Source organism: Zosterops lateralis, assembly GCF_965231275.1.
Source record: "Zosterops lateralis genome assembly, chromosome: 5".
Classification (NCBI taxonomy): Eukaryota; Metazoa; Chordata; class Aves; order Passeriformes; family Zosteropidae; genus Zosterops; species Zosterops lateralis.
Window position 1 is genome coordinate 2,176,617 of NC_139766.1, and position 27,532 is coordinate 2,204,148.

General features: G+C 38.5%; 1 protein-coding gene and 1 long non-coding RNA gene across 6 annotated transcripts; one reads left to right on the top strand and one right to left on the bottom strand.

Annotated features, from left to right (window-relative positions):
• Nucleotides 1-643: 643 nt before the first annotated feature.
• TEX261 (testis expressed 261) lies at nt 644-26,077 on the bottom strand. 5 transcript variants are annotated; one of them, XR_014590051.1, is made up of 7 exons: nt 25,932-25,991; nt 22,045-22,124; nt 13,486-17,965; nt 6,147-6,214; nt 4,482-4,584; nt 2,158-2,560; nt 644-2,065 (listed from the first exon to the last, which is right to left on the bottom strand). XR_014590051.1 is itself a non-coding variant. In XM_083860919.1 (6 exons), the coding sequence occupies exons 1-6, from the start codon at nt 25,999-26,001 to the stop codon at nt 2,445-2,447; spliced, it is 591 nt and encodes a 196-aa protein (XP_083717045.1). In that variant the 5' UTR covers nt 26,002-26,077; the 3' UTR covers nt 644-2,444. The 5 variants fall into 5 exon arrangements, 4 of the variants coding, with proteins under 4 accessions (XP_083717045.1, XP_083717043.1, XP_083717042.1 ...); XM_083860919.1 differs by having other exon boundaries at nt 644-2,560; nt 13,486-13,639; nt 25,932-26,077; XM_083860917.1 differs by having other exon boundaries at nt 644-2,560; nt 25,991-26,014.
• LOC310909275 lies at nt 8,243-12,035 on the top strand. The gene is made up of 2 exons (XR_014590053.1): nt 8,243-9,425; nt 10,004-12,035. It is a non-coding gene; the product is annotated as an uncharacterized lncRNA (long non-coding RNA).
• Nucleotides 26,078-27,532: the final 1,455 nt, after the last annotated feature.

Sequence of the window (27,532 nt, forward strand, 5' to 3'; positions counted from 1 at the left end):
AGGAGCCGGGAAAATCCAAGAAAATTCGGAATCCGGGAAAATCCAAGAAAATTCGAGATCCGGGAAAATCCAAGAAAAGTCTGAATCCGGGAAAATTCAAGAAAATTTGGGATCCAGGAAAATCCGCAAAAACCGGGAACCCGGGAAAGTCCAGGCTCGGGAATCCAGAAAAATCCGGGATCAGGAGCTGCAATGGATCCTGCAGCGGCGGCGCCGAGCCCTGGACAATTCCCTGGATGAGAATTCCACGGAAAATCCCAGGGCCAGGAATTCCTGCAGGAATTCCATGGGAGCGGCCTGGGATGTGGCGGGTACGGAGCTGGGGATGTCCCCAAGGAGGGCGGGGAGGTGACAAATGCAAAGATGTCACCTCCTGTCCTCATCCCTTTTCCCAGGAAACCGGGACAAGGAGCAAGGCCAGGCCAAGGATGGGGACAATGACAAGGACAGTGACAAGGACAAGGACAATGTCCCCTTCCGGCCCCGGGGCCTTGGTGGCCTCCCCAGGGCACGTCCCCGGGTTGGGGACAGAGGGGACAACCCTTAGGAGCAGCTTCCGGGGGGTTTTATCATCAATTCCCGGGATTTTCCATCATCAATTCCCAGAATTTTCCGTCCTCAATTCCCTGAATTTTCTGTCCTTGATTCCCAGGATTTTTCCTCCTTCCCTTCCCAGGGTTTTCCACTGTTTTTCCCAAGATTTTCCACCCTCATTCCCAGAATTTCCTGCCTCAATCCCCAGGATTTCCATCCTCAATTCTCAGAATTTCCCGTCCTCAATTCCCAGAATTTTCTGTCCTTAATTCCCAGGATTTTCCTCCCTCCCTTCCCAGGGTTTTCCATCATTTTTCCCCGGATTTTTCCAGCCTCAATTCCTGGGATTTTTCATCTTTGATTCCCAGGATTTCCCACCCTCAATTCCCAGGATTTTCCTCCCTTTTTTCCCCAAGATTTTCCACCCTCAATTCCCAAAATTTCCTCCAAATTTCCCAAAATTTTCCAGAATTCAACCAAAATTTTCCCCAAAATTTTCCCCAAAATTTCCCACAAAATCTCCCCAAATTTCCCACAAAATTTCCCACAAAATCTTCCCAAATTTTTCCCAAAATTTCCCTCAAATCCCCCAAAATTTCCCCAAAAACTTTCGCCAGATTTTTCCCCAAAATATTCCCAAAATTTTCCCCAAATTTCCTCAAAATTTTCCCCCAAATTTTCCAGAATTCTCCCCAAAATGTTCCCAAATTTTCCCCAAAATTCCCCAAATTTTCCCCTCTTTTCCTCATCATTTCCCCCCTTTTCCCGTCCAAAAAAATCCCTGAAAAATAAAATAAAAATTCCACAAAAAAGTCTCTTTTTGTGTCCGTCCCTTGACCCCAAACGGCTCCAACCCGACAATTCCCAAAACTCAAAAAAAAAAAAAAAATTCGGGAATTTCACCTCAAAAAATAATAAAAAAAATCCCCCCAAAATTTCCTTTTTTTAATAATTTTGGAATTATTCAAATTTTCGGTTTTTTCTCCTAAAAAAATCCTCAAATTCTTCAATTTTTTCCAGGAATTTTTTTTGGATTTTTTTTCCAAAATAATTTATTCTCAAAATTAATTCCCGGAAAATAATTAATTCCCCAAATAATTAATCCCAAAAAATAATTAATCCCAAAAAATAATTAATCCCAAAAAAATAATTTATCCCCCAAAAATAACTCCCAAAATAATTAATTCCCAAATCATTAATTTCCCAACGTAACTAATTCCCAAAAATAATTAATTCCCAAAATAATTCCCAAATAATAATTAATTCCCCAAAAATAATTCATTCCCAAAAAAATAATTAATTCCAAAAATAATTCCCCCCAAAAAATTAATTCCCAAAAAATCATTTTTTTCCTTTTCTTTTTAATTATTTTTTCATTTTTTCTTTTTTTTTCTTTTTTTTTCTCTTTTTTTTTTTTCCCCCCCAAAACCCAAAAAGGAAAAAAAAAAAAAATTATCTCCAAACGTTGTCGGCACCTCCCAAAAGTGTCCAAAAAATTCCAAATTTCCACCAAAAGAAATCCAAATTTCCACTGAAAAAAATTAGAAATTTCCACTGAAAAAACCCCAAAATTTCCACAAAAAAAAATCAGAATTTTCACAAAAAAAAAATCAGAATTTTCACCAAAAAAATTCCAAATTTCCACCAAAAAAAATCGGAATTTCCACAGAAAAAAATTGAAATTTCCACTGAAAAAAAAAATCAGAATTTTCACCAAAAAAAAAATCAAAATTTCCACCAAAAAAATCAAAATTTTCACCGAAGAAAATTGGAATTTTCACCAAAAAATTTTAAATTTTCACCAAAAAAATTGGAATTTTCACCAAAAAAATCGGAATTTTCGCCCAAAATCTTGGAATTTTCGAGGAATTTGGGAGAATTTCCCAGATTTTGGTGATTTTGCCCCGATTTCAGTAGATTTTCTGCCGGCTGGGCACGATGGCCTCTTTGATGAAGGAGAAGATGAGGAGGAGCCCCGAGCGCTTCCCTCGTTTGCCTTTGGTGAAGTAATTGGAGACCACGTCGTCTGCAGGGGGAGAAAATAAAAATATAAATTATAAAATATTAAATATAAAAGTATTAAATATAAAAATATTAAATATAAAATATTAAATTTAAATATTAAATATTAAATATTAAATATTAAATATATATTAGAAAATAGAAAATAGGAAATATAGAATATAAAATATAGAATAAGAAATATAGAAAAGAAAATAAAAAGTAGAAAAGTAGAAAAGAGAAAAATATAAAAATATAAAGGGAAGTGGAAATGGAAATATAAATAAAATATAAATATAAATATAAATATAAATATAAATGCAAATATAAATATAAATTAAATATATAAAATAAACAGAAATAGAAATAGAAATAAATAGAAATATAAGTGTAAATGTAAATATAAATATAAATAAATAGAAATATATGTGTAAATGTAAATATAAGTGTAAATGTAAATATGAGTATAAATGTAAATGTAAATACAAATATAAATAAATAAAAATAAAATATAAATATACCTTAACCATAGGTATAAATAAAATAAATACAAATATAAACTAAATATAAGTATAAATAAAATAAATATAAATATATGTTAAATATAAGTATAAATAAATAGAAATAAAACCTATATATACATGTAAATGAATAGAAATTAAATATATGTATAAAATAAATAAATATAAAGATAAAGATAAAGATAAAGATAAAGATAAAGATAAATATAAATACAAATCAGGAAATGGGAAATTCCAGAGGGAAAATAAAACCGGGATTGGGAATTGCAGAGGGATGGGGAGATTTGGGGATTTGGGGATTCCTGCCTGGGCTCAGGGACCGAACGAGCTTCGAACCCTTTCCCAGCCCCATCCCAACCCCAACCCCCTTCCTGATCCTGTTCCTGATCCCAATCCCAACCCCATCCCAATCCCATTCCCATCCCAATCCCAACCCCATTCCTGATCCTGTTCCTGATCCCAATCCCAACCCCATCCCAATCCCATTCCCAACCCCATCCCAACCCCATCCCCATCCCCATCCCATCCCAATCCCAACCCCATCCCAATCCCATTCCCATCCCAATCCCAACCCCATTCCTGATCCTGTTCCTGATCCCAATCCCAACCCCATCCCAATCCCATTCCCAACCCCATCCCAACCCAATCCCAATCCCAACCCAATCCCAATCCCAACCCCATCCCAATCCCAACCCCATCCCCATCCCATTCCCAACCCCACTTCGGCTCCATTCTCGTTCCTGTTCCCATTATCCCATTACCCCATTATCCCATTCCCAGTCCCATCATTATCCCATTATTTTCCCATTATCCCAACTCCAGGCTGAACATCCAGGGCAGGACGTTCCCTGTTCCCATTACCCCCTTATCCCACTATCCCAACCCCATTATCCCATTCCCACTACCCCATTCCCAATCCCATTATCCCAATCCCTTTTTCCCCTAATTAATGATCCCCATAATTATCCCCTAATTAATTATCCCCCAGTGATCCTGTCCCACCTCTGGGCTGCACAGTCCAGGGCAGGACGTTCTCCCCATTCCCATTATCCCATTATCCCACTATCCCAATCCCATTATCCCATTATACCAACCCTATTCCCCATCCCATTCCCCATCCCACTCCCACTATCTCAATCCCATTACCCCAATCCCATTATCCCATTCCCAATCCTGTTCCCATTATCCCATTATCCCCTAATTAATTATCCCCTAATTAATTATCCCCCAATGATCCTGTCCCACCTCTGGGCTGCACTGTTGAGGGCAGGACGTTCTCCCTGTTCCCATTATCCCATTCCCATAACGCCAAAATCCCAAACCCATTATCCCATAATCCCAAACCCATTACCCCATTATCCCAATCCCCTAATTAAATGATCGCCTAATTAATGATCCCCTAATTAACGAGCCCTGCTGTCCCACCTCCGGGCTGCACGGTGGAGGGCAGGACGTTCTCCCCGGCCGACAGGGACACGAAGAAAGCGAACGGGATCAGCCACAGGCAGAACGTGAAATACGCCAGGACCTGCAGGATTCCCAAAATTCCAACCACGATTCCCAAAATTCCAGACACAATTCCCAAAATTCCAACCACAATTCCCAAAATTCCCATTGGGATTCCCGAAATTCCAGGAGGAATCGTGAAATTCCAACCCAGAAATCCCGAAATTCCAACCACAATTCCCAAAACTCCAACCACAATTCCCAAAATTCCAGACACAATTCCCAAAATTCCAACCACAATTCCAAAAATTCCAGACACAATTCCCAAAATTCCAACCACAATTCCAAAAATTCCAACCACAATTCCAAAAATTACAGACACAATTCCCAAAATTCCAACCACAATTCCCAAAATTCCAACCACAATTCCCAAAATTCCAGACACAATTCCCAAAATTCCAACCACAATTCCCAAAATTCCAGACAGAATTCCAAAAATTCCAGACAGAATTCCCAAAATTCCAACCACAACTCCCAAAATTCCAGACAGAATTCCCAAAATTCCAGACAGAATTCCCAAAATTCCCATTGGGATTCCCGAAATTCCAGGAGGAATCGTGAAATTCCAACCCAGAAATCCCGAAATTCCAACCACAATTCCCAAAATTCCAGACAGAATTCCCAAAATTCCAGACACAATTCCCAAAATTCCCATTGGGATTCCGGAAATTCCAGGAGGAATCGTGAAATTCCAACCCAAAAACTCCAAAATTCCAGCGCAGAAATCCAAAAATTCCAACCCAGAATTCCAACCAAAATTCCCAAATTTCCCATTGGAATTCCCAAAATTCCAGACAGAAATCCCAAAATTCCAGACAGAAATCCCAAAATTCCAGTGGAAATCCCAAAATTCCAGATGGAATTCTCAAAATTCCACAGGAAATCCCAGAATTCCAGAGGAAATTCCCAAAATTCCAGAGGAAATCCCAAAATTCCAGGACAAATCACGAAATTCCAACCCAGAAATCCCAAATTTTCAGTCCAGAATTCCCAAAATTCCAAAGGAAATCCTGCAATTCCATCCCAGAAATTCCAGCCTGGAAATCCCAAAATTCCAACCAGAATTCCCAAAATTTCAGAGGAATTCTCAAAATTCCAGTGGGAATCCCCAAAACCCTCCCCGAATTCCCAAAATTCCAGCCAGAATTCTGAAAATTTCCATCAGAATTCCCAAAATTCTGAGCAAAATTCCAAAAATTCCAGAGGAAGTCCCAAAACTCCTGAAATTCCTGATGAAAATCCCAAAATTCCAGGAAGAAATCCCAAAATTCCACCCCAAAAATCCCCAAAATTCCACCCCAAAAATCCCCAAAATTCCCAAAATTCCACTTGAAAAATCCCCAAAATTCCCAACAAAAATCCCAAAAATTTCACCCCCAAATTAAAAAAAAAAAAAAATATTTTTGAGATTTTTTTTATTCCCTGAATTTCTGATTTTTTTTCCCTTCAAATTTCAACCCAAAATTTGGGGATTTTTTTTCCAAAATTTTCTCGCCTGGAAAAAAAAATCAGGAAAAATTCCCGATTTTTTTTTTTTCAGGTTCCCAATAAAAAATAAACACAAAAAAAAGGGAATTTTCTCACCTCGGAAAAGAGGAAAAATTCTTCGGCGAAATATTGAAAAGCCAAATAATGATTGACCACGACCAGCACTGCAGGGAGAGAGAAAATGGAATTAAAATTGAAATAAAATTGAAATAAAATAGAAATAAAATGGGGAAAAAAAAGGAAAAAAAATGGGGGGAAATGGGAATTAAATGGGATTAAAAATTGGATTAAAAATCCGCCCCCGAATTCCTGAAAATTTGCCAAAAAATTCCGCAAAATTCTCAAAAAAATTCCAAAAAACTCCCAAAATTCCCAAAAAATCTCCAAGAAATCCCCTGAAATCCTCCCAATTTTCCCCTAAAAATCCGAAAATCCCCCAAAATCCCCAAAAAATCAAAAAAAAATTCAAAAAAACCCTCAAAAGTTTAAAAAAATTCTAAAAACATTCCCAAAACACCCAAAATCCCCCCAAAATTAAAGAAAATCCCAAAAAACCTCCCTAAAATACCCCAAAATTCCCCAACTTTCTTCAAATTCCCCAAAACTCCCCAAAATCCCCAAAAAATCACGAGAACTCCCCAAATTTCCCCAAAAATCCCCCCAAAAAATAAAAAAAAATTAAAAAAAATTTAAAAATTCCCCAAAGCCCCCTAAAAATTCCCAAAATTTCCCAAAATTTCCCAAAATTGCCAAAAAATCCCCCAAAACTCCCCAAAATCCTCCCCCACAACTTCAAAAAATTCCCCAAAAACGAGAATAAAATGGGATTAAAATGGGATTAAAATTGGGGAAAAAAGGGAAAAAACGGGAAAAAAATGGGATTAAAAATTAGAATAAAATGGGAATAAAATGGAAAAAAACAGAGGGAAAATGGGGGAAAATGGGATTAAAATTGGGATTTAAATGGAAAAAACAGGGCGGAAAAAAAAGGATTAAATTGGGAAAAAGAGGGGGGAAAAGGGGAAAAAAAGGGAATTAAAAATGGGATTAAAATAGGAATAAAAATGGGAATAAAAGTGGGGGGGAAATGGGAATTAAAATGCGAATAAAATGGGATTAAAATGGGAATAAAATGGAAGTAAAAGTGGAGAAAAAATGGGAATAAAAATGAGAATTAAAATGGGAATAAAAGTGGGGAAAAATGGGAATAAAATGGGAATAAAAAGGGAATAAAATGGGAATAAAAGTGGGGGAAAATGGGAACAAAAGTGGGAATAGAAAGTGAATAAAATGGGAATAAAAATGGGAATAAAATGGGATTAAAATGGGAATAAAAGTGGGGAAAAGAGTGAGACTAAAAAGTGAAACTAAAAATGGGAATAAAATGGGAATTGAAATGGGAATAAAATGGGAATTAAAATGGGAATAAAATGGGAATTAAAATGGCAATTAAAGGTGGGAATAGAAAGTGAATAAAAATGGGAATCAAATGGAAAAAAATGGGATTAAAAGTGGGAATAAAAATGGGATTAAAAATTAAATTTAAAATACCCTCCAAATCCCCCAAATTTCACCAAAAACTCCTCAAAATCCCCCAAAAAACCCCATTTTTTTGTTTCTCTGACCGCAGGAGAGGACGATGAAAGGGAAGGTTTGGAGCAGAATTCCCCAAAAAAATCCCACAATTCCCCCAAAATTCCCCTAAAAAAATCCCCAAAATTCCCCTAAAAACATCTCCAAAATCCCCAAAGAATTCTAAAAAAATCCTAAAAAATGATCCCCCAAAAAAATCCCCCAAAATTCTCTAAAAGCTTCCCCAAAATTCCCCCAAAAATTCCCTGAAAATAAAAAAAAAAAAAATCCCCCAAAATTCAAAAAATTTTTAAAAATTAGAAAAAAAAAATCCCAAAATACCCTCAAAAATCCCCCAAAATCCCCCCAAAAATCCAAAAAAAACCAAATCCCTAAAAATTAAAAAAAATAATTAAAAATTAAAAAAAAATCCCAAAATACCCTCAAAAATTCCCCCAAATTACCCCAAAAACTCCCCGAAAATGCAAAAAAAATTTGCCAAAAATTCAAAAAAAAATTCAAAAAACATTTTTAAAAAATTCCAAAAAAAAATCTCCTCAAAAATCCCCTCAAAAATTCCCAAAATTTCCCAAAAAAACCCATTTTTTTGTTTCTCTGACCGCAGGAGAGGACGAAGTTGGGCGAGGTGAGGACGATGAAGGGGAAGGTTTGGAGCAGAATTCCCCAAAAAAATCCCAAAATTCCCCCAAAATTCCCCTAAAAAAATCCCCAAAATCCCCAAAATATTCACAAAAAATTCTAAAAAAAATTTAAAATAATTTTTAAAAAATCCAAAAAAATTTCCCCAAAATTCCCCTCAAATTTCCCCAAAAACTTCTAAAAAAATCCCCAAAAACGATCCCTCAAAAAATTCCCTCAAAATTCCCCAAAATCTCCCAAAATTCAAAAAAAATTTTTATAAAATCCCCAAAATTCCCCAGAAAATCCATCAAAATCCCCAAAAACTCCCCCAAAATTCCCCCCAAAAACTCCCCTAAAATCCAAAGAAAAAAATCCCCAAAAAATCCAAAAAAAATTAAAAAAAAATTCAAAAAAATTTCCAAAAAAAATCAAAAAAATTCAAAAAAAATTCCAAAAAAATTCCAAAAAAATTCCCAAAAAATCTCAAAAAATCCCCCAAACCTCCTAAAAATCCCCAAATTTCCCAAAATCCCAAAAAACACCCATTTTTTATTTCTCTGACCGCAGGAGAGGACGAAGTTGGGCGAGGTGAGGACGATGAAGGGGAAGGTTTGGAGCAGAATTCCCAAAAAAAATCCCAAAGTCTCCCCAAAATTCCCAGAAAAAAATCCCCCAAATCCCCAAAATATTCCTAAAAAATTCTCAAAAAATTCAAAAATCATTTCTAAGAAATTCCAAAAAAATTTCCCCAAAACTCCCCTTAAATTTCCCCAAAAACTTCTAAAAAAATCCCCAAAAATGATCCCCAAAAAATTCCCTCAAAATTCCCCAAAATCTCCCAAAATTCAAAAAAAATTTTTACAAAATCCCCAAAATTCCCCAGAAAATCCATCAAAATCCCCAAAAACTCCCCCAAAATTCCTCCCAAAAACTCCCCTAAAATCCAAAGAAAAAAATCCCCAAAAATTAAAAAAAAATTCCAAAAAAAATTCAAAAAAAATTCAAAAAAAATTCAAAAAAAATTCCAAAAAAATTCCAAAAAATTCCCAAAAAATCTCAAAAAATCCCCCAAACCCCCTAAAAATCTCCAAATTTCCCAAAATCCCCAAAAATCCCCATTTTTTATTTCTCTGACCGCAGGAGAGGACGAAGTTGGGCGAGGTGAGGACGATGAAGGGGAAGGTTTGGAGCAGAATTGCCCCAAAAAAATCCCAAAGTCTCCCCAAAATTCCCCTAAAAAAATCCCCAAAATCCCCAAAATATTCCTAAAAAATTCTCAAAAAATTCAAAAATCATTTCTAAGAAATTCCAAAAAAATTTCCCCAAAATTCCCCTTAAATTTCCCCAAAAACTTTTAAAAAAATCCCCAAAAAATAATCCCCAAAAAATTCCCTCAAAATTCCCCAAAATCTCCCAAAATCCAAAAAACATTTTTATAAAATCCCCAAAATTCCCCAGAAAATCCATCAAAATCCCCAAAATCTCCCCCAAAATTCCCCCCAAAAACTCCCCTAAAATCCAAAGAAAAAAATCCCCAAAAAATCAAAAAAAAAAATTCCAAAAAAAATTCAAAAAATTCAAAAAAAATTCAAAAAAAATTCAAAAAAAATTCAAAAAAATTCCCAAAAAATCTCAAAAAAATCCCCCAAACCCCCTAAAAATCCCCAAATTTCCCAAAATCCCAAAACAACCCCCAATTTTTGTTTCTCTGACCGCAGGAGAGGACGAAGTTGGGCGAGGTGAGGACGATGAAGGGGAAGGTTTGGAGCAGAATTCCCCAAAAAAATCCCAAAGTGCCCCCAAAATTCCCCTAAAAAAATCCCAAAAATCCCCAAAGAATTCTTAAAAAATCCTAAAAAATGATCCCCCAAAAAAATCCCCCAAAATTCCCTAAAAGCTTCCCCAAAATTCCCCCAAAAATTCCCTGAAAATAAAAAAAAAAAAAATCCCCCAAAATTCAAAAAATTTTTAAAAATTAGAAAAAAAAAAATCCCAAAATACCCTCAAAAATCCCCCAAAATCCCCCCAAAAATCCAAAAAAACCAAATCCCTAAAAATTAAAAAAAAATAATTAAAAATTTAAAAAAATTCCCAAAATACCCTCAAAAATTCCCCCAAATTACCCCAAAAACTCCCCGAAAATGAAAAAAAAATTTGCCAAAAATTCAAAAAAAATTAAAAAAAAAATTTTAAAAAATTCCAAAAAAAAGTCTCCTCAAAAATCCCCAAAATTTCCCAAAAAAAAACCAAATTTTTATTTCTCTGACCGCAGGAGAGGACGAAGTTGGGCGAGGTGAGGACGATGAAGGGGAAGGTTTGGAGCAGAATTCCCCAAAAAAATCCCAAAGTCTCCCCAAAATTCCCCTAAAAAAATCCCCAAAATTCCCCTAAAAAAATCCCAAAAATCCCCAAAGAATTCTTAAAAAATCCTAAAAAATGATCCCCCAAAAAAATCCCCCAAAATTCCCTAAAAGCTTCCCCAAAATTCCCCCAAAAATTCCCTGAAAATTAAAAAAAAAATCCCCCAAAATTCAAAAAATTTTTTAAAATTAGAAAAAAAAAATCCCAAAATACCCTCAAAAATCCCCCAAAATCCCCCAAAAAACTCCCCAAAAATCAAAAAAAAATCCAAATCCCTAAGAATTAAAAAAAATTAAAAATTTAAAAAAAAAATCCCAAAATACCCTCAAAAATTCCCCCAAATCTCCCCAAAAACTCCCCGAAAATGCAAAAAAATTTGCCAAAAATTAAAAAAAAAATTCAAAAAACATTTTTAAAAAATTCCAAAAAAAAATCTCCTCAAAAATCCCCTCAAAAATCCCCAAAATTTCCAAAAAAAATCCCCAATTTTTGTTTCTCTGACCGCAGGAGAGGACGAAGTTGGGCGAGGTGAGGACGATGAAGGGGAAGGTTTGGAGCAGAATTGCCCAAAAAAATCCCAAAATTCCCCCAAAATTCCCCTAAAAAAATCCCCAAAATCCCCAAAATATTCCCAAAAAATTCTAAAAAAAATTTAAAATAATTTTTAAAAAATCCAAAAAAATTTCCCCAAAATTCCCCTTAAATTTCCCCAAAAACTTCTAAAAAAATCCCCAAAAACGATCCCTCAAAAAATTCCCTCAAAATTCCCCAAAATCTCCCAAAATTCAAAAAAAATTTTTATAAAATCCCCAAAATTCCCCAGAAAATCCCTCAAAATCCCCAAAAACTCCCCCAAAATTCCCCCCAAAAACTCCCCTAAAATCCAAAGAAAAAAATCCCCAAAAAATCCAAAAAAAAATTCCAAAAAAAATTCAAAAAATTCAAAAAAAATTCAAAAAAAATTTCAAAAAAAATTCAAAAAAATTCCAAAAAAATTCCCAAAAAAATCTCAAAAAATCCCCCAAACCTCCTAAAAATCCCCAAATTTCCCAAAATCCCAAAAAAAATCCCCAATTTTTATTTCTCTGACCGCAGGAGAGGACGAAGTTGGGCGAGGTGAGGACGATGAAGGGGAAGGTTTGGAGCAGAATTGCCCCAAAAAAATCCCAAAGTCTCCCCAAAATTCCCCTAAAAAAATCCCCAAAATTCCCCTAAAAAAATGCCAAAAATCCCCAAAGAATTCTTAAAAAATCCTAAAAAATGATCCCCCAAAAAAATCCCCCAAAATTCCCTAAAAGCTCCCCCAAAATTCCCCCAAAAATTCCCTGAAAATTAAAAAAAAAAATCCCCCAAAATTCAAAAAATTTTTAAAAATTAGAAAAAAAAAAATCCCAAAATACCCTCAAAAATCCCCCAAAATCCCCCCAAAAATCCAAAAAAACCAAATCCCTAAAAATTAAAAAAAAAATTAAAAATTAAAAAAAATTCCCAAAATACCCTCAAAAATTCCCCCAAATTACCCCAAAAACTCCCCGAAAATGAAAAAAAAATTGCCAAAAATTCAAAAAAAATTTAAAAAAAATTTTAAAAAAATTCCAAAAAAAAATCCCCTCAAAAATCCCCTCAAAAATCCCCAAAATTTCCCAAAAAAAAAACCAAATTTTTGTTTCTCTGACCGCAGGAGAGGACGAAGTTGGGCGAGGTGAGGACGATGAAGGGGAAGGTTTGGAGCAGAATTGCCCCAAAAAAATCCCAAAGTCTCCCCAAAATTCCCCTAAAAAAATCCCCCAAATCCCCAAAATATTCCTAAAAAATTCTCAAAAAATTCAAAAACCATTTCTAAGAAATTCCAAAAAAATTTCCCCAAAACTCCCCTTAAATTTCCCCAAAAACTTCTAAAAAAATCCCAAAAACGATCCCCAAAAAATTCCCTCAAAATTCCCCAAAATCTCCCAAAATTCAAAAAAAATTTTTACAAAATCCCCAAAATTCCCCAGAAAATCCATCAAAATCCCCAAAAACTCCCCCAAAATTCCCCCCAAAAACTCCCCTAAAATCCAAAGAAAAAAATCCCCAAAAAATCCAAAAAAAATTCCAAAAAAAATTCAAAAAAAATTCAAAAAAAATTCAAAAAAAATTCAAAAAAATTCCAAAAAATTCCCAAAAAAATCTCAAAAAATCCCCCAAACCCCCTAAAAATCCCCAAATTTCCCAAAATCCCAAAAAACACCCATTTTTTTATTTCTCTGACCGCAGGAGAGGACGAAGTTGGGCGAGGTGAGGACGATGAAGGGGAAGGTTTGGAGCAGAATTGCCCCAAAAAAATCCCAAAGTGCCCCAAAATTCCCCTAAAAAAATCCCCAAAATTCCCCTAAAAAAATCCCCAAAATCCCCAAAATATTCCCAAAAAATTCTAAAAAAAATTTTAAATAATTTTTAAAAAATCCAAAAAAATTTCCCCAAAACTCCCCTTAAATTTCCCCAAAAACTTCTAAAAAAAATCCCCAAAAACGATCCCCAAAAAATTCCCTCAAAATTCCCCAAAATCTCCCAAAATTCAAAAAAAATTTTTATAAAATCCCCAAAATTCCCCAGAAAATCCCTCAAAATCCCCAAAAACTCCCCCCAAATTCCCCAAGATCCCTCCCAAAAACTCCCCTAAAATCCAAAGAAAAAAATCCCCAAAAAATCCAAAAAAAAATTCCAAAAAAAATTCAAAAAAAATTCAAAAAAAATTCAAAAAAATTCCAAAAAAATTCCAAAAAAATTCCCAAAAAATCTCAAAAAATCCCCCAAACCCCCTAAAAATCCCCAAATTTCCCAAAATCCCAAAACAACCCCCAATTTTTATTTCTCTGACCGCAGGAGAGGACGAAGTTGGGCGAGGTGAGGACGATGAAGGGGAAGGTTTGGAGCAGCCCGAAGTACACGAGGTTTGTGAAGAGCCCCACGGCCACCAGGAAAACTGGGAATTGTTCAAACAGGTACAGGCACAGCAGCACCCCCGAGGAAAACTGGGAAAAAAAAAAAAAAATTTGGGTTAAAATATTAAATTCTAGCAAAAAAATCAAAAATTCCAGCCGAAAACTCAAAAATTCCAACATAAAACTCAAAAATTCCAATATAAAACCATCAAATTCTACCGGAAAATCCCCAAATTCCAACATGAAAACACCAAATTTTGTCATAAAAATATCAAATCCCACCAGGAAAACTGGGGAAAAAACACCCAAAAAATGGGGATTAAAATATTAAATTTCGTCATTAAAAAAAAAAAAATTCCACCCTAAAAAATCAAAAAAATTCCATCACAAATACACCAAATTCCAACATGAAAACCAAAAATTCCGTCATTAAAACACCAAATTCCAACAGGAAAACTGGGGAAAAAAACACCAAAAGAAAAGGGAATTAAAATATTAAATTTCATCATAAAAAAAACCCAAAAATTCCACCCTAAAAAATCAAAAAAATTCCATCACAAATACACCAAATTCCAACATGAAAACCCCAAATTTTGTCATAAAAACACCAAATTCCAACATGAAAACTGGAAAAAAACCACCAAAAAAATGGGAATTAAAATATTAAATTTCATCATTAAAAAACCCCAAAATTCCACCCTAAAAAAATCCAAAATTCCATCACAAATACACCAAATTCCAACATGAAAACTCAAAAATTCCGTCATGAAAACACCAAATCTCACAGAAAAATGGGGAAAAATAGGGATTAAAAATTTAAATTTTATCAAAAAAACCAAAAATTTCATCATAAAATCTCAAAATTCCAACATGAAAATCCCAAATCCCACCAGGAAAACTGGGAATTGTTCAAACAGGAACAGGCACAGCAGCACCCCCGAGGAAAACTGGGGAAAAATAAAAAATTTGGGTTAAAATATTAAATTCTAGCAAAAAAATCAATAATTCCAGCCGAAAACTCAAAAATTCCAACATAAAACTCAAAAATTCCAACATAAAACTCAAAAATTCCAACATAAAACTCAAAAATTCCAATATAAAACCATCAAATTCTACTGGAAAATCCCCAAATTCCAACATGAAAACACCAAATTTTGTCATAAAAATATCAAATCCCACCAGGAAAACTGGGGAAAAAACACCCAAAAAATGGGGATTAAAATATTAGATTTTGTCATAAAAAAAAAAACAAAAATTCCACCCTAAAAACCACAAAAATTCCACCCTAAAAAATCCAAAATTCCATCACAAATACACCAAATTCCAACATGAAAACTCAAAAATTCCGTCATGAAAACACCAAATCCCACCGAAAAATGAGAAAAATAGGGATTAAAAATTTAAATTTTATCAAAAAAACCAAAAATTTCATCCTAAAAACACAAAATTCCAACATGAAAACCCCAAATCCCACCAGGAAAACTGGGAATTGTTCAAACAGGAACAGGCACAGCAGCACCCCCGAGGAAAACTGGGGAAAAAATAAAAAATTTGGGTTAAAATATTAAATTCTAGCAAAAAAAATCAATAATTCCAGCCTAAAATCCAAAAATTACAACGTAAAAACATCAAATTTCACCCTAAAAATGCCAAATTCCAACATGAAAACACCAAATTTTGTCATAAAAACACCAAATTTCAACATGAAAACTGGGGAAAAAAACACCAAAAAATGGGGATTAAAATATTAAATTTTGTCATTAAAAAAAAAACAAAAATTCCACCCTAAAAAATCAAAAATTCCATCACAAATACACCAAATTCCAACATGAAAACACCAAATTTTGTCATAAAAACACCAAATTTTGTCATAAAAACACCAAATTTCAACAGGAAAACTGGGAAAAAAACACAAAAAAAAAGGGAATTAAAATATTAAATTTCATCATAAAAAAAAACAAAAATTCCACCCTAAAAAATCAAAAAAATTCCATCACAAATACACCAAATTCCAACATGAAAACATCAAATTCCGTCATTAAAACACCAAATTTCAACATGAAAACTGGGGAAAAAAACACCAAAAAAATGGGGATTAAAATATTAAATTTCATCATTAAAAAAACAAAAAATTCCACCCTAAAAAAATCCAAAATTCCATCACAAATACACCAAATTCCAACATGAAAACTCCAAATTCCGTCATAAAAACACCAAATCCCACTGAAAAATGAGAAAAATAGGGATTAAAATTTTAAATTTTATCAAAAAAACCAAAAATTTCATCCTAAAAACGCAAAATTCCAACATGAAAACCCCAAATCCCAACAGGAAAACTGGGAATTGTTCAAACAGGTACAGGCACAGCAGCACCCCCGAGGAAAACTGGGGAAAAAACCAAAAAATTTGGGTTAAAATATTAAATTCTAGCAAAAAAATCAATAATTCCAGCCGAAAACTCAAAAATTCCAACATAAAACTCAAAAATTCCAACATAAAACCATCAAATTCCACCTGAAAAGCCCCAAATTCCAACATGAAAACACCAAATTTTGTCATAAAACACCAAATTTCAACAGGAAAACTGGGGAAAAAAAACACCAAAAAAAATGGGGATTAAAATATTAAATTTCGTCATAAAAAAACACAAAAATTCCACCCTAAAAAATCAAAAAAATTCCATCACAAATACACCAAATTCCAACATGAAAACCCCAAATTCCGTCATAAAAACCCCAAATTCCAACATGAAAACTGGGAAAAAAAACACCAAAAAAAAGGGAATTAAAATATTAAATTTCATCATTAAAAAAAAACCAAAAATTCCACCCTAAAAAATCAATAATTCCATCACAAATACACCAAATTCCAACATGAAAACACCAAATTTTGTCATAAAAACACCAAATCTCACAGAAAAATGGGAAAAATAGGGATTAAAAATTTAAATTTTATCAAAAAAACCAAAAAATTTCATCCTAAAAACTCAAAATTCCAACATGAAAACCCCAAATCCCAACAGGAAAACTGGGAATTGTTCAAACAGGAACAGGCACAGCAGCACCCCCGAGGAAAACTGGGGAAAAAACCAAAAAATTTGGGTTAAAATATTAAATTTTATCATAAAAATAAAAAATTTCCAGCCTAAAACCCAAAAATTACAACGTAAAAACATCAAATTTCACCTGAAAACCCCCAAATTCCAACATGAAAACACCAAATTTTGTCATAAAAATATCAAATCCCAACAGGAAAACTGGGGAAAAAAACACCCAAAAAATGGGGATTAAAATATTAGATTTTGTCATTAAAAAAAAAACAAAAATTCCACCCTAAAAAATCAAAAAAATTCCATCACAAATACACCAAATTCCAACATGAAAACCCCAAATTCCATCATTAAAACACCAAATTCCAACAGGAAAACTGGGGAAAAAAACCACCAAAAAAATGGGGATTAAAATATTAAATTTCATCATAAAAAAAAAAAAAATTCCACCCTAAAAAATCAAAAAAATTCCATCACAAATACACCAAATTCCAACATGAAAACATCAAATTCTGTCATAAAAACACCAAATCTCACAGAAAAATGGGGAAAAATAGGGATTAAAAATTTAAATTTTATCAAAAAAACCCAAAAATTTCATCCTAAAAACGCAAAATTCCAACATGAAAACCCCAAATCCCAACAGGAAAACTGGGAATTGTTCAAACAGGAACAGGCACAGCAGCACCCCCGAGGAAAATTGAGAAAATACAAAAAATTTGGGTTAAAATATTAAATTCTAGCAAAAAAATCAATAATTCCAGCCTAAAATCCAAAAATTACAACGTAAAAACATCAAATTTCACCCTAAAAATGCCAAATTCCAACATGAAAACCCCAAATTCCGTCATTAAAACCCCAAATTTCAACAGGAAAACTGGGGAAAAAAACACCAAAAAAATGGGAATTAAAATATTAAATTTCATCATTAAAAAAAAACAAAAATTCCACCCTAAAAAATCAAAAAAATTCCATCACAAATACACCAAATTCCAACATGAAAACCAAAAATTCCGTCATTAAAACACCAAATTTCAACATGAAAACTGGGGAAAAAACACCAAAAAAAAGGGAATTAAAATATTAAATTTCATCATTAAAAAAAACCCAAAATTCCACCCTAAAAAAATCCAAAATTCCATCACAAATACACCAAATTCCAACATGAAAACTCAAAATTCCATCATAAAAACACCAAATCCCACCGAAAAATGGGAAAAATAGGGATTAAAAATTTAAATTTTATCAAAAAAACCAAAAAATTTCATCCTAAAAACGCAAAATTCCAACATGAAAACCCCAAATCCCAACAGGAAAACTGGGAATTGTTCAAACAGGTACAGGCACAGCAGCACCCCCGAGGAAAACTGGGGAAAAAAAACAAAAAAATTGGGTTAAAATATTAAATTCTAGCAAAAAAATCAATAATTCCAGCCTAAAATCCAAAAATTACAACGTAAAAACATCAAATTTCACCCTAAAAATGCCAAATTCCAACATGAAAACACCAAATTTTGTCATAAAACACCAAATTTCAACAGGAAAACTGGGGAAAAAACACCAAAAAAAATGGGGATTAAAATATTAAATTTTGTCATTAAAAAAAAAACAAAAATTCCACCCTAAAAAATCAAAAATTCCATCACAAATACACCAAATTCCAACATAAAACCCCCAAATTCCAACATGAAAACACCAAATTCCGTCATAAAAATATCAAATCCCACCAGGAAAACTGGGGAAAAAACACCCAAAAAAAATGGGGATTAAAATATTAGATTTTGTCATAAAAAAAACCAAAAATTCCACCCTAAAAAATCAAAAATTCCATCACAAATACACCAAATTCCAACATGAAAACCCCAAATTCCGTCATAAAAACACCAAATCTCACTGAAAAATGGGAAAAATAGGGATTAAAAATTTAAATTTTATCAAAAAAACCCAAAATTTCATCCTAAAAACGCAAAATTCCAACATGAAAACCCCAAATCCCAACAGGAAAACTGGGGAAAAAAAACACCAAAAAAAATGGGGATTAAAATATTAAATTTCATCATAAAAAAAAAAAAAAAAAAAAAAAAAAAAAACAAAAATTCCACCCTAAAAACCAAAAATTCCCCCAGGAAAACTGGGAAAAAAAAAAAACACCAAAAAAATGGGAAAAAATGGGAATTAAAACTTAAATTTTATCACGAAAACACCAAATTTTATCATAAAAAACATCAAATTTCCATCCTAAAAAACCCAAATCCCACCACGAAAACGGGGGGGGGGAAACACCAAAAATCGGGAAAATTTGGGTTAAAATATTAAATTTTATAATAAAAATCAAAAAATTCCACCCTAAAATCCAAAAAATTCCAATATAAACCATTAAATTCCACCCGAAAACCTCCAAATTTCGTCATAAAACATCAAATCCCATCAGGAAAATGGTGAAAAAAGATCAAAAAATGGGAAAAATGGGATTAAAAACCTAAATTTTATCAAAAAACCCAAAAATTTCATCCTAAAAACCCCAAATCCCACCCAGAAAACTTGGGAGAAATACAAAAAAAAAAAAAATGGGGAAAATGCGGTTAAAACATTAAATTCCATCATAAAAATACGAAATCCCACATTAGAGCCCGAAATCCCAACAGAAAACAAAAAACTCCATCCCGAAAACCTCAAATTCCATCATAAAAACTGGGAAAAAGCACAAAAAAGGGGAAAAAAATAGAAATGAAAATCCAAATTTCACTATTAGAGCCCCAAATTCCACATTAAAAACCAAAAATTCCACCCCAAAAAACCCCCAAATCCTGCAGCTGGAGCCCCAGATCCCACCAGGAAAACTGGGGGAAAACATCCAAAAAATGGGAAAAATTGGGATTAAAACCTAAAATTTATCATAAAAACATCAAATTCCAGACTGAAAACCCCAAATCCCACCAGGAAAACAGGGGAAAAAACACCAAAAATTGGGATTAAAACATTAAATTCCATCATATAAACCAAAAAATTCCACCATAAAAACCAAAAATTTCACCCTAAAAACCAAAAATTTCACCCTAAAAGCCTCAAATCCCAGCAGGAAAACTGGGGAAAAAACACCAAAAAATGGGAAAAATGGGGATTAAAACCCAAATTCCGCCCTAAAAACCCCAAATCCAGCCCTGAGAACCCCCAAAATCCCACAGAAATCCAAAAAAAAAAAACCTCCAGAACCCCACAAAATCTACGGAAAATATGAAAATCTTGTAAAAATCCTGTAAATACCCGTGAAAATCCCACAAAAATTCCAACAGAAATCCCACAAAAAAAATTTAAAAAATCACCCCAAAAACCCCAAATCTGGCCCCCAAATCCCACCCCGAGCCTTGGATTTTGGGAATTTTTACGGGATTTTTGTGGGATTTTTTTTATGGGATTTTTGTGTCATTTTTAATGGGATTTTTGTGGGATTTTGGGGGGGATTTTTTTTGCGATTTCTGTGATTTTTCAAATTCTTTTTCTAGGATTTCTGTGGGATTTTTATGGCATTTTTGTGAGATTTTTGTAGGATTTCTGTGATTTTTTTTTATTATTATTTTGGTGAGATTTCTATGAGATTTTTGTGATTTTTATGGGAATTTGGGGGGATTTTTGTGATTTCTGTGGGATTTCCGGGGGATTTCTGTGGATTTTTGTGGGACTTCATGGGATTTCTATAATTTTTTTTAAATTATTTTTTACGGGATTTCTGTGGGATTGTTGGAATTTCACTGGGATTTGTGGGATTTTTATGGGATTTTTGTGGGATTTTTGTGAGATTTTTGTGGGATTTTTATGGGATTTTTGTGAGGTTTTGGAGGGATTTTTATGGGATTTTGTGGGAAATTTTTTTTGTGGAAATTTTTGTGGATTTCTATGATTTTTTAAATGATTTTTATGGGATTTCTGTGGGGTTTGGAGGATTTTTAATGGGATTTTTGTGATTTTTATGGGAATTTGGGGTGATTTTTATGGGATTTCATGGGATTTCTATGATTTTTTTAAAAAAATTATTTTTACGGGATTTCTGTGGGATTTTTGTGGGATTTTCATGGGATTTTTGTGGGATTTTTATGGGATTTTTATGGGATTTTTGTGGAATTTTCATGGGATTTTTATGGGATTTTTATGGGATTTTTGTGGGATTTTCATGGGATTTTTGTGGGATTTTTATGGGATATTCATGGGATTTTTATGGGATTTTTATGGGATTTTTGTGGGATTTTTATGGGATTTTTATGGGATTTTTGTGGGATTTTTATGGGATTTTTATGGGATTTTTATGGGATTTTTATGGGATTTTTATGGGATTTTCATGGGATTTTTATGGGATTTTCGTGGGATTTTTATGGGATTTTTATGGGATTTTCATGGGATTTTTGTGGAATTTTCATGGGATTTTTGTGGGATTTTCATGGGATTTTTGTGGGATTTTTATGGGTTTTTTATGGGATTTTCGTGGGATTTTTATGGGATTTTTATGGGATTTTTGTGGGATTTTTATGGGATTTTTGTGGGATTTTTGTGGGATTTTTGTGGGATTTTGTGGGAAATTTTTTTGTGTGGAATTTTTTGGGGATTTCTATGATTTTTTAATGATTTTTATGGGATTTCTGTGGGGTTTGGAGGATTTTTAATGGGATTTTTGTGATTTTTATGGGAATTTGGGCTGATTTTATGGGATTTCTATGATTTTTTTTTAATTATTTTTATGGGATTTCTGTGGGATTGTTGGGATTTCACTGGGATTTGGGTGATTTTTATGGGATTTTCATGGGATTTTTATGGGATTTTCGTGGGATTTTTATGGGATTTTTGTGGGATTTTTATGGGATTTTTGTGGGATTTTTATGGGATTTTTATGGGATTTTTGTGGAATTTTCATGGGATTTTTGTGGGATTTTTATGGGATTTTTATGGGATTTTTGTGGAATTTTCATGGGATTTTTATGGGATTTTTGTGAGATTTTTGTGAGATTTTTATGGGATTTTTATGGGATTTTTATGGGATTTTTGTGGAATTTTCATGGGATTTTTGTGGGATTTTTATGGGATTTTTATGGGATTTTCATGGGATTTTTATGGGATTTTTGTGGAATTTTCATGGGATTTTTGTGAGATTTTTATGGGATTTTTATGGGATTTTTATGGGATTTTTGTGGAATTTTCATGGGATTTTTGTGGGATTTTTATGAGATTTTTGTGGGATTTTTATGGGATTTTTATGGGATTTTTGTGGAATTTTCATGGGATTTTTGTGGGATTTTTATGGGATTTTTGTGAGATTTCTATGATTTTTTAATGATTTTTACAGGATTTCCGCAGGATTTTCGATTTTCCCGATCATTTGGGGTTTCCCGGATCTATCTCAGCATTCCCAGAATTCCCAAAATTCCCAAAAATTCCCGAAATTCCCGGAATTGCTCACCCAGATCATGTATTTGATGATCCTCCTGGTGACCACGGTGTACTCCTCGATCAGCTCGGCCAAGTAATAGAGCCCGGCCGCTGTGGGGACAGCACGGTCACCTCTGTCACCTCTGTCACCAGTGTCACCTCCCCGTGGGGACAGCACGGTCACCTCTGTCACCTCCAGTGTCACCTCCTGTGTCACCAGTGTCACCTCCCCGTGGGGACAGCACGGTCACCTCTGTCACCTCTGTCACCAGTGTCACCTCCCCATGGGGACAGCACGGTCACCTCTGTCACCTCTAGTGTCACCTCCCCGTGGGGACAGCACGGTCACCTCTGTCACCTCTGTCACCAGTGTCACCAGTGTCACCTCCCCGTGGGGACAGCACGGTCACCTCTGTCACCTCTGTCACCTGTGTCACCTCCCCGTGGGGACAGCAGGGTCACCTCTGTCACCTCTGTCACCTCCTGTGTCACCAGTGTCACCTCCCCATGGGGACAGCACGGTCACCTCTGTCACCTCTGTCACCAGTGTCACCAGTGTCACCTCCCCGTGGGGACAGCAGGGTCACCTCTGTCACCTCCCCAGTGTCACCTCTGTCACATGTGTCACCTCCCCCATGGAGACAGCAGGGTCACCTCTGTGTCACCTGTGTCACCTGTGTCACCTCCCCACGGGGACAGCAGGGTCACCTCTGTGTCACCTGTGTCACCTCCCCATGGGGACAGCAGGGTCACCTTTGTCACCTCCTCTGTCACCTCCCCACAGGGACAGCAGGGTCACCTCTGTGTCACCAGTGTCACCTCCCCGTGGGGACAGCAGGGTCACCTCTGTGTCACCTGTGTCACCTCCCCATGGGGACAGCAGGGTCACCTTTGTCACCTCCTCTGTCACCTCCCCATAGGGACAGCAGGGTCACCTCTGTGTCACCAGTGTCACCTCCCCACGGGGACAGCAGGGTCACCTCTGTGTCACCTGTGTCACCTCCCCGTGGGGACATCAGGGTCACCTCTGTCACCTCCTGTGTCACCTCCTGGGTCACCTCTGTCCCCTCCCCATTGTCACCTCTGTCACCTGTGTCACCTCCCCATGGGGACAGCAGGGTCACCTCTGTCACCTGGGTCACCTCCCGTGTCACCAGCGTCACCTCCCCGTGGGGACAGCAGGGTCACCTTTGTCACCTCCCCAGTGTCACCTGCGTCACCTCCCCATGGGGACAGCACCGTCACCTTCTGGGTCACCTCTGCCACCTGTGTCCCCTCCTCTTTCACCTGTGTCACCTCCTGGGTCACCTCTCCTGTGTCACCTCTGTCACTTTCCCTGTGTCATCAGTGTCACCTCCCCCATGGGGACAGTAGTGGCACCTCTGTCGCTTCTGTCACCTCCCCATGGGGACAGCACTGTCACCTCCTGGGTCACCTTCACCTTCAGTGTCACCTCTGTCACCTCCTGGGTCACCTGTGTCACCTCCTCAGGGGGACACCACTGTCACCTTCAGTGTCATCTCTGTCACCTGTGTCACCTCCTGTGTCACCTCCCTTGTGTCACCTTTGTCACCTCCCTTGTGTCACCTTTGTCACCTGTGTTACCTTTGTCACCTCCCCATGGGGACACCAGTGACATCAGTGTCACCTCCCCTGTGGGGACAGCAGTGTCACCTCTGTCATCTTTGTCACCGCCCCAGTGTCACCTCTCCCATCTTTGTCACCTGTGTCACCTTTGTCACCTCCCCAGTGTCACCTTTGCCACCTCCCCCATGGGGACAGCATGAGGACACCTCTGTCACCTTTGTCACCACCCCAGTGTCACCTCTGTCACCCGTGTCACCTCCCCCGTGGGGACATTCAGGAATCCCAAATTTTGGGCTGAGGGAGAACTCGGGGATCCCAAAGTTCAGGGACAGGCAGGGACAGGCAGCCTTGGGGACACCTGGGGACATCCAATCCTTGGGGACATCTGAGCCCTTGGGGACACCTGGGGACATCCAATCCTTGGGGACATCTGAGCCCTTGGGGACACCTGGGGACATCCAATCCTTGGGGACATCCGAGCCCTTGGGGACACCTGGGGACATCCAGTCCTTGGGGACACTCTGAGCCCTTGGGGACACCTGGGGACATCCAGTCCTTGGGGACATCCGAGCCCTTGGGGACACCCAGGGGTCCTCAATGTTGGGGACACTCTGAGCCCTTGGGGACAGCCACAGACCCCCAGTGTTGGTGACACTCTGAGGGCTCAGGGACACCCAGGGACCCCAAACCTTGGGGACATTCTGAGGGCTTGGGGACATTCTGAGACCCCAAATCTCGGGGACATCCTTAGAGCTTGGGGACACTGAAGGATCCCAGATCTTGGGGACATCCTGAGGACTTGGGGACACTCAGTGACCCCCCAAAAATCAGGATCACTCTGAGCCCTTGTGGGACACCCAGGGACCCCAAACCTTGGGGACAATTTAAGGGCTCAGGGACACCGAGGGACCCCAGACCTTGGGGACACTCTGAGGACACCCACAGACCCCAAATCCTTGGTGACACTCTGAGGGCTTGGGGACACCCAGGGACCTCCAATTTTGGGGACATCCTGAGGGCTTGGGGACACCCAAAGACTTCAGGTCTTGGGGACAATTTAAGGCCTTGGGGACACCCACACACCCCCAGTGTTAGGGACATTCTGAGGGCTTGGGGACAGCCACAGATCCCAAACCTTGGGGACACTCTGAGGGCTTGGGGACACTCTGAGGGCTTGGGGACACTCTAGGGGTTTGGCGACACCCAGAGACCCCAAATCTTTGGGGACATTTTGAAGACATGGCGACACCCAGGAACCTCAAATCTTGGGGACACTCTGAGGACACTCAGAGACCCCAAACACTGGGGACACTCTGAAAGCTCAGGGACCCCAAATCCTTGGGGACACTCTGAGGGCTTGGGGACACCCTGAGATCCCAAATCTCAGGGACATCCTGAGGGCTTGGGGACACCCAGGGACCTCCAATGTTGGAGACACTCTGAGCTCTCAGGGACACCCAGGGACCCCCAATTTTGGGGACATTCTGAGGGCTTGGGGACACTCAGAGACTCCAAATCTTTGGGCCATTTTGAAGACTTGGGGACACCCAGGGACCTCAAACCCTGGGGACACTCTGAGCCCTTGGGGACAGCCACAGACCCCCAATGTTGGGAACTTTCTGAAGCTTGGGGACACCCAGGGAGCCCCAATGTTTGGCAACAATCTGAGGGTTTGGGGACACTCAAGGATCCCAAATCTTGGGGACACTCTGAGAGCTCGGAGACCTCCAGGAACCCAAAACCTTGGGGACACTGAGGGCTTGGGGACACTCAGGGACCTCCAATTCCTTTGGTGATTTAAGGGTTTGGGGACACTCAGGGACCCCTAGTCTGAGGGACACTTTGAGGGCTTGGAGACAATCAGGGACCCCAGTCCTTGGGACACTGAGGGACCCTAAATGTTGGGGACACTCTGAGGGCTTGGGGACACCCAGGGGTCCTCAATGTTGGGGACACTCTGAGGGCTCAGGGACACCGAGGGACCCCAAACCTTGGGGACACTCTGGGGGCTTGGGGACACTCAGAGACCCCAAACCTTGGGGACATCCTGAGGGCTTGGGGACACTCAGGACCTTCACTCCTTGGGACACTCAGAGACCCCAAACCTTGGGGACACTCTGAGGACACCAAGGGACCCCAAACCCTGGGGACACTCTGGGGGTTTGGGGACACTCTGAGGACCCCTAGAAACCCCAAACCCTGGGAACACCCCAACCCCCGGGTCTCTCCCTTCCCCTCAGCCCTTCCCGCCCTTTCCCCCCGTCCCGACATATCGCGACACACCCGGAACGGGCCCAACCCCTTTTCCCGCGTGTCCCGGGGCGCTCTCACCGATGGCCAAGGTGACAAAAGCCACCTGCACGAGCAGGGACAGCCAGCTGAGCACGTACATGAACCACATGGCGGGGCCCGGCCGCTCCCGGGGCCGTGCCCGGCGCCGCTCCCGGTCCCGCTCCCGCTCCGGGCCCGGCACCGGAACCAACGAGACGTGGGGAAGGGGCGGCACCGGAACCAAAGAGACGCGGGGAAAAGGCGGCACCGGAACCAACGAGACGTGGGGACGGGGCGACACCGGAACCAACGAGACGTGGGGAAGGGGCGGCACCGGAACCAACGAGACGTGGGGACGGGGCGACACCGGAACCAACGAGACGTGGGGAAGGGGCGGTGCCCTCCTGTTATAGCGCCCCCTGCAGGCTCAGAGGGCTCCACAGAGATTCCAAATGTGAGGGGAGACCCCAAAAATGCCGCGGGATCCCAAAAACGCCGCTCTTTTTGGGGTGCTGGGGGCTCATTTTGGGGATTTTGGGGGTTCATTATGGGGGTTCTGGGTGGTTCATTTTGGGGTCCGAGTGGGCTCATTTTGGGGTGCTGGGTGTATTAATTTTGGGGTTCTGGGGGTTCATTTTTGGGGTTCTGGGGGGCTCATTTTGGGGTGGTGTGGGTTCATTTTTGGGGTTCTGGGGGATTTCATTTTGGGGTGCTGCGTGTGTTAATTTTGGGGGTTCTGGGGGGTTTCGTTTTGACATGACAGGAGTTCATTTTTGGGGTGCTGGGGACTCATTTTTGGGGTGATGTGGGTTCATTTTTGGTTTTCTGGGGGGTTCATTTTGTGGTTCTGGGTGTGTTAATTTTGGGGTTCTGGGGGCTCGTTTTTGGGGTGATGTGGGTTCATTTTTGGGGTCCTGAGGGGGTTGATTTTGAGGGTTCTGGGGGTGTTGATTTTGGGGGTGCTGGGGGGCTCATTTTAAGGGTTCTGGGGGCTCATTTTGGGGTGATGTGGGTTCATTTTTAGGGTCCTGAGGAGGTTGATTTTGGGGGTTCTGGGGGTGTTGATTTTGGAGGTGCTGGAGGGGTCATTTTGGGGCTTCTGGGGGGCTCATTTTGGGGTGATATGAGTTCATTTTGGGGGTGCTGGGGGGGTTGATTTTAGGGGTCCTGGGGGGTTCATTTTTGGTGTGCTGCGTGTGTTAATTTTGGGGTTTCTGGGGGGCTCATTTTGGGGTGCCAGGAGTTCATTTTGGGGGTCCTGGGGCCTCATTTTAGGGCTTCTGGGGGCTTATTTTGGGGTGCTGTGGGTTCACTTTTGGGGTTCTGGGGGATTTCATTTTGGGGTTCTGGCAGGTTCATTTTGGGGTTTTGGGGGCTCATTTTGGGGTTTTAGGGGGTGCAGGAGAAGCGGTGTCAGACCCCGCAGCGCCCCGTTATTTTCGGGGAACCCCCCGAATGAGGCACCCCCGGGATGGCAGGACAAAAAGGGGGGGACAAAACAGGGGTGACAAAAAGGGGGTGACAAAGAGGAAGGGACAAAACAGGGGTGACAAAAAGTGGGGGACAAAAAGGGGGTTCAAAAGGAGGGGACAAAAATGGGGACAAAAAGAGGGGGGGACAAAAAGAGGGTGACAAAAGCGGAGAGAGGGGGGGACAAAGTG